At 43.4% G+C, this 8124-nt stretch overlaps 1 protein-coding gene across 1 annotated transcript; it reads right to left on the minus strand.

The window, feature by feature from the left end:
- Positions 1-223: 223 nt before the first annotated feature.
- Positions 224-2279, minus strand: LOC130388220 (7-alpha-hydroxycholest-4-en-3-one 12-alpha-hydroxylase-like). The gene has a single exon (XM_056597605.1). The coding sequence runs from the start codon at positions 2191-2193 to the stop codon at positions 658-660; it is 1536 nt and encodes a 511-aa protein (XP_056453580.1). The 5' UTR covers positions 2194-2279; the 3' UTR covers positions 224-657.
- Positions 2280-8124: the final 5845 nt, after the last annotated feature.

Genomic DNA, 8124 nt, shown 5'->3' on the forward strand with positions numbered 1-8124 from the left:
CATGTGCCCCCCTTGTGGCCATGCCAACAGCTGAAGCTATATTTTTAGAAGGTTCACGTGCTCAATCAGACAACACTCAAAAATGAATTTCCTATGAAAGACCAGTCTAACCGGTCTCAACTCGCATGCAATAACCACTTCCAGTTCCCATTAAAGAAATCTACACACATTATTTGCCTATATTAAAACCGCACATGCAATATTAAATACTGACGTATAAAGTTAAGACAAGACAAAACATAAAGGGGGGGATTATGGCATTTTTAATGGGAATGTGACATGACATGGTTGACATTTGAAGGATTGCAGAATGACAAAATAGGTTAAGCAGATTGTTGAATGAAGCGATTTAATTTCTCCCTCAATCAGTGTCTGTTAGCACTACCTCTTCTTATATTTTAACTATTCTCTGAGCAACAGTAATCTACCCCCCACCACCACGCCGTCTTATGATGGCTATCTTAACACATACATGTTTTTTTTAACACATACACATGTGTATGTGTGTTATTTAACATTTGATTTGTTAAAAAATATTCTGCCATGAAGCAACCATACATCTTTAAGATACTGTGCAAGATTAGGTGCCTGAAGACATAACATCAACCAAGTTTCAATTCATAACCATAAGTTTAACTCAAAAGTGTGATGTGTGATTTACAATCGGAGTCTGTATCGGAAACCAATATCTCGGGTGGGTTGCATGGCCCCAAAACCCCATCGAGTGCGATCAATGTCAGGTGTTTCCTCTTTAGGATTCTTAAGCTCAAAGTCAAAGTATAATATCATGAAGAACACAAACTGCTTCATCTCATTCGTGGCAAAGAAGCGCCCAGGGCACATGCTGACACCAGCTCCCCAGGGCATCGTGTAGTACCTCAACTTCTTCCCGTTCTTGTAAAAATCGGTCTTCTTGCTGCCGTCTGGGTTGAGAAAACGGTCATATTTGAAAGAAAGTGGGTCGGGGTGGATTTCAGGATCAATTTGAACGGCAGTGTAAGGGAAGAGGGAAACCCGGTCGGCTTGTCGGATCTGATACTCGCTGCCATCGGCCATCTTGAGCTTCATGTCCTCCATCACGGCTCTGGTGAGGACGGGCGCAGCGGTTAGCCGCAGGGTCTCCTCCAGAGCACTGTCGAGGACCGGCGTCTTCTGGATCATGTCATAGGTCAGGTTGACGATAGAGCCGCCGACCCTCACATCCTGCCCAGATTCCGCCACCACCCGATCCACCTCCCCCCTCACAGCGGCCATGGCCTCTGGATGCTTCATGAGATACAGAAGTAGCCAAAAGGCTGCAGGCCCAGTGTTTCCCTGGGACGCCCACAGGATTAGAAACATGTACCGGTCTTGCATGAACTCCTTCATTCCCAGGTCCTCTCTAGTCTGCTGCAGTTCATTCACCCAGCCGCTGGGATTGTCCTTATTCTTGAACACTTGTAATGACAAGGTTTTCCAAAACAGCCTCAGCAGCTTCTTGACCTCAAACCTCTCTCTGGGTGATAGGACGCCATAGGCCAGTTTTGGGAAGTATTGATCATACTTACGAAACTCCTTAAACAGTTCATCAGATTGCATTCTGTCCATCTCAAAGGATTTCTCAGTGCTGCCAGCCTCCCTTGATGACACATTACCATACAGTGATAGGTACCCTGCCCTGAAAACAATGTTATAACTGTACATGAAAAGTCCATCCTCAATCCAGGTTTTTTGGTCTCCCCCTTTGCCAACACTGTGGAGCATGAGGTTCTGCAAATTTTTCATCATACTTTCTGTTAATAATACCAATCCATCACCCATCAGATGCCTGTTGTTGGAAACATGGGAAAATTTGCTTTCATTTTCCATCGGCGTGTAACCAAATACTCTGATCACCAGCTTCCTGGCAAAAGCATTGAAGTCCAGTTTGGCGCGGGCCTCCTTGACAACCGCACCAAAAGATGAAGGATCCATGAGAAATGTGAAGTAATTCCCCCCGAGTTGTACCGTGAATATGTCCCCATGTTTTTTCCTCATCCTCTCTAAAAACTTTGCCGTGTCCCTGCGAAACTCCAACACGTGGCCCAACCAGGGAATGGGACCCCGATCCAATGGGGGTTCATTGGGCCGTCGCCTTCTGAATGCTCCCAAAAGGTAAAGCCCCCCAAATAGAGAGGCTAGAAGAGCCAGCAGGATAGGCACCAGTAAACCCATTGCTCTCAATCCCCTCTGAAGTACAAAGACGAAATGAGGGAGAGCTCAAATTCCTCTGTGATAGGATCTGTATGCTCCTCCTCTGGCCCTTCCTGCAATTGAGTCATAAATAGCAAAGCCGTTCTACATACATGAGTAAAACAAACAAAAGATGGTCTATTTGTGCAAATTTAACTTGAGTCAGATGTTCTCCCCATGGGTTTTCTTCATGGGTTTCTCATATGACATCGGATAATAAACTTGGTTTATATGCGTGAGAGGGCATTAACGCAAAATGTCTTGAAAAGCACAGTGCTGAACATTTCAAAACCTATTTTTTTTTCAATATTTAAAGGCCTGCAGTTAGTTAGTTAGTTATATATGCTCCTTATAACGGCTAGCCATTGGGAGTTGCTGGACAGGCCCAATTGTCGATCCAGCAGCTGTCGAAGAGAGCACGACATCAGTCAACCGGTTACGTACCTTGTCAAGGACACCTCGACACTGGATGTGTCGAGGTGTCCCGAGGTGAAGCCCTGGATTGAACCAGCAACCTACAGGTTACCAGCCAACCCCCTCTACCTCCTGAGCTACTGCCGGACTATAGAGACATTAACCGGAAGATTGACCAATGGGTACATAAAGTACTCAAAATATGTGAATCATTTATAAAATGTCTCCAAAATAGTGTTAAAGTCCAGGTTTTTGTCGTTTTTGGCAGTAACGGGGTGTTTTCTTGACGTCACGTTGGGGAGACGTGGTGGAAGGTAGCCTCAGCCTAATATTAGAACTATGGGGGGCAATTGCTCTGTCGCTAGCTTAGCCATTTTTTTGAGTTTAAAGGAGACATATTATGGTGTTTTCCCAACGAGTAAACATAGTATTTGAGTTCCAGCAAACATGTTTTTGAAGCTGTTTGCTGGAAATAGCTTTTCGGGAAAAAAGTATCGTTTACCGCTATTCCCTTCTGTTTCAGTCCCTTCAAAAGGCGCTGTTTCTGGTGTCTGTATGCATTGAGGCAAATGAGCTGCTGCCCATTGACCAATGAGCTGTCAGACTGAACCACATCATGGAGGAGAAGGGATTGTTGCCGTTTGCTGACTCCTGGAGCTCTATAACTATATAATATATATAACATAATAATATTATATACGGGTATTTATATAATCGATCTAATATCACGGCTAAAAGCTAAAAACAGCCGTCCGGCCGCAGTCCGGCAGCTCCGGCGGTGTACTCTGGGAGCTGAACTGGCGCCGAAGGTAGGTGGCAGCTCCAACGGACTAGCAGCTCCGGCGGACGAGCAGCTCCGGCTGGGGTAGCTCGGCGGCAGTCCGGCTGCTCAGCTCCGGGAGTACAATCCATTTCTACTCCATGTCTCCTCCTCCTGACTTCCCTTCGGTGGCAGCTCCGGCGGGGTGAGCTCGGCGCCAGAGAAAGGGATTGTACTCCCGGAGCTTACCTGCAGGGCTAGCCGAGTTCCCCCCGCCGGAGCAGCTGCTCCGCTGGTCCACAAAATCTTAGCGATGCACAGATAGGAGGGGAGTGGGGAAGTGGGAGGTAATATTCAAATGTACCCCCTTCCTACGTAGGAGGGTGCGCCGAAACCGACTCGCTCGTCGGGCTGCTTCCAGAAATGCGTATCTCACTCAAAAAATCATGTACAGACTTATTTCAAAGTTTGTATGCGTGTGGGAGCACCATCTACCCACAACAGTACCCCAAATCCCAGGAAAAATGCTGTTTTCATAATATGTCCCCTTTAACACGGTTTTAAACTCAAGAAGTCACGTGACGTCTTAAGTTAACCTGCAGCTGCGTTTTACCATCGCAATTGCTGTGTCTTCAGAGAAATTCACATCAGACACTAGAGGGCGTATTTTGTGTGTGTTAGTCTAATCTCGAAACTGACGTGGTTTTAGAGGAAACTAAACCAGTTTGCAGGATGAAACAAGGCTCCATTATAACCGACACACACAGAATTAGTTTTATGAATTATTATTAATAGGTATGATACATTTACATCAAATAGGGCTTCAGTACAATACAGGCTACAATATAGGAGTTGCTTAACCCTTAGATGTACGAGTGACTGGACCCTACACTCTTCCATAAAATTACATATATTAGAAAAATGTGTTTTTATGCCATTTTTGTCATTTTGGTTTAGAATAATCACTTGTATAATATTCAGTATTATATTTAGGACCACACAAGAATGATTTCATGTTTGAAATACCGTTATTTTTCACTCTTTAACATTTTTGAAAAAGAAAATTACCCAGAACAGCAATAGAAAAAACCTTTTTGATTAATTGGCTACTTTATTCCAGTCACCAATTTATACATTGCATGGTCTTGCTGTGCGTGCAATACAATGTAAAGTTGTGTTTTTGTTTTTTTTTCGGGCTGGTTTACTAAAGAGGATAATGCAGCTAACAATAAACAACGACTAGCCAATTTCATGACACAAGCTGTGTTCGAAATCGTTCCCTATCACGGATATAGTGCACTAGATAGGGTGCTCGCCATTTTGTAGTTGTGTTCGAATTCTCAGTGGTTAATTTCATGCACTATATAGTGCACTCAAAATACCCAAAATGTGAGTGTACAGTACATACGATGTTCCCTACATGTTAAAATGTACATGTAAACTCTTTTTCAGAGAGTAATTGATAATAAAAACGCTGAAAGAGAAAAACTGAAATCAAGAATAATCCTAGGCGCTGCTTTTGAACGTTGGCGGCAACTGAAGGACGAGAAGGGTCTAAAAACCGATGCTTGTGTGGCGGTTTACCTAGTTTCAAAGTTTATACCGTTTATACTCGGTAATACCGGTGTTGAGACGAGTGTATTACTCGGTGTGAAAATGTCCACACCGCGGCAACCCTAGTGAAAACCAGGACTTCCAATACAATTATATGAAACAAACATACATTTTCTAAAAATAGTAATGATTTATGTGACCGTTTAATGTTTATAACATCTGGTGCAACCATAGCCGCGAGAACGTATTCTCAGCAGGGGGTGCTGGAAAAAAAAAAACGGTGTAAGTGCCATATTGGCTCGGCTACCAGATCGGCTCGGGGTCCGTCGTCTGCTGATTACGTTACACAATATCATTGGCTGTACGCTTGAATGGGCGTAGGCTACATTGTGATTGGCTGCTAAGGGACAGTTGTGATTGGCTGTTTTGTGCTGTAGCTCTGGCTGTCGTCATAGCAACCACAGCGAGCACATGTGTGAGCGCGAGTAGGTCTGTCTAGTTTCGGACCCCGAGCCGATCTGGTAGCCGAGCCAATATGGTACTTACACCGGCCTGCACTAGACTCGCAACTCGTCACATTGATAAAAAAAGATATATAGCAGCGCAGCTCAATTACACGGAAGAGGATTAGGGCCACACATGTAAAAAAAAATTAAGTTCTGACTTTATTCTCAGAATTCTGACATTAATCTCAGAATTCTGAGAATAAAGTCAGAATTCTGACATTAATCTCAGAATTCTGAGAAAAAAGTCAGAATTCTGACATTAATCTCAGAATTCTGACTTTAATCTCAGAATTCTGAGAAAAAAGTCAGAATTCTGACTTTAAAGTCAGAACTACGGGTATCTGTAAGGACCAACCTCCGTGGGAGAGACACTTTGCTTTATGCAGTTGGAGGAAACCTATGGAAAGCCGGTAAAAGTGCAAAACCGCACGGAATCCGTGCGGTTTGGCAAGAAAAGTTTTGAATGTCTAATAGCCGCGAATATTAGTCATTCACTCCGGCTATAGTTATTCACTCCGGCTATTAGTTATTCTCTCCGGCTATTAGGTATGCAGAAAGAGCCCTCCCTCTTCTTTGCTTGACCACTAAGTTTGAAGGCTGTCTAACCAATCAGTGATGAGAAATACCAGACTAAAGTAACGTATTGTCGAGACTAGAGCTGCAGTGCCTCCATGTTTCGCCGTAACATAAAGCTGTGTTGTCTTTACTAGTTTCACTACAATGTAATGACCACCACTAGCTAGTGGAAAATACATTTGTGTTTAGTACAGTGATATATTTGTATATGTTAGGCTATATATTGAGATGGCAGTGTGCGAAATACCCGTCAATATTCGGGGATGCCCTCATCCCCAGATTGTTCTCGATATGCAGTAGCCAGCTAGGCCATAACATTACAATATTTCATGGATGCAAGCAAGCCAAGACAATCAATCTATATCTATAGCCTACATGACAACACACGCACACGCACACGCACACACACACACACACACACACACACACACACACACACAGACACACACGCACACACGTTAAACACACTGGTAAAGCAGGAGCCTGCATTGGCTAAAGTTGTTGGGATGCACGTTATTTTATAACAGGGAGGGCTCACCAAGTCCAGTATTCAGAATTCAAAGCATTTATTCACAAATACGTTCTATTTTTTTGACAAGCGGAGCCGATCCTGTGCAAGTATGCAAATTAGCCATGTGCGCGAAACAGAAGATAGACGCAATGTAACTGATTGTTGTGCATTGTTGTGGATATGTAGGCTGGTTAGTTGTGGTTGTTTGTGGTCTTAGTGAAACAGCTTTGCCTTGGAGTTGGAGTGATTGTGTGAATGTGCGAGAGAGAGCGCACCTGCCGTGGTGATGTTGGGCTTGTTGTGGGCTTATATGTGATCAATGATGTTGGCTATCTGTCTGATCGTATTAGCTGTAGATCGGTCATACTGCAGGCTCTCATTTGCAAATGCACTGATTGTGTGCCCGTCTCCGATATGCTATATACCTGGCATTTATTCAGTTCATGTTCTTCTGAGTGCGCAAGAACGGTGCCAATTATGGTCGTGTTTGCATTGTAATGCACAACTTTGCCCCTCCCTGTTATAAAATAACGTGCATCCCAACAACTTTAGCCAATGCAGGCTCCTATTGCTTTACCAGTGTGTTTAATGTGGGTGCGTGTGTGTCTGTCTGTGTTTGTGTGTGTGTGCACATGTAGGCTACAGATATAGATTGATTGTCTTGGCTTGCTTGCATCCATGAAATATTGTAATGTTATGGCCTAGCTGGCTACTGCATATCGAGAACAATCTGGGGATGAGGGCATCCCTGAATATTGACGGGTATTTCGCACACTGCCATCTCAATATGACTAATAGCCGCGGCTATTAGTTCCGTACGGATTCCGTACGGAATTCTTGCACTTTAACCGTGCCATTCTAGGGCCGGATTGTGGCCTTCTTGGCTTTCCATAGGTTTCCTCCTACTGCATAAAGCAAAGTGTCTCTCCCACGGAGGTTGGTCCTTACAGATACCCGTAGTTCTGACTTTAAAGTCAGAATTCTGACTTTTTTCTCAGAATTCTGAGATTAAAGTCAGAATTCTGAGATTAATGTCAGAATTCCGACTTTTTTCTCAGAATTCTGAGATTAATGTCAGAATTCTGACTTTAATCTCAGAATTCTGAGAAAAAAGTCAGAATTCTGAGATTAAAGTCAGAATTCTGACTTTTCTTCTCTGAATTCTGAGATTAATGTCAGAATTCTGACTTTTTATCTCAGAATTCTGAGATTAATGTCAGAATTCTGAGATTAATGTCAGAATTCTGACTTTATTCTCAGAATTCTGAGATTAAAGTCAGAATTCTGACTTTTTTCTCAGAATTCTGAGAATAAAGTCAGAATTTAATTTTTTTTTACATGTGTGGCCCTAATCCTCTTCCGTACAATTACACCAGTGCATGCGCGCACAGTTGAAAATCGATCGTTGTGTTCACTTCCTTCACACCATGGTTCACATCCAGCTGCTCACAGAACAAGTTTAGCGCACCACCGCTACCCTCACACTTTTTCATATAACCTTTTTTCAGCACTAGGACATATGAGCATTAAATAAATGCTGCGTCTCAACATGCCTTGGACAGCAGCGAGGATGACTCGCTTTGCCACGGGCC

Source organism: Gadus chalcogrammus, chromosome 8, assembly GCF_026213295.1.
Source record: "Gadus chalcogrammus isolate NIFS_2021 chromosome 8, NIFS_Gcha_1.0, whole genome shotgun sequence".
Classification (NCBI taxonomy): domain Eukaryota; kingdom Metazoa; phylum Chordata; class Actinopteri; order Gadiformes; family Gadidae; genus Gadus; species Gadus chalcogrammus.

Bases quoted from the DNA above. Each gene is read 5' to 3' on its own strand.
- LOC130388220 (XM_056597605.1), bottom strand. From the start codon at position 2,193: ATGGGTTTACTGGTGCCTATCCTGCTGGCTCTTCTAGCCTCTCTATTT.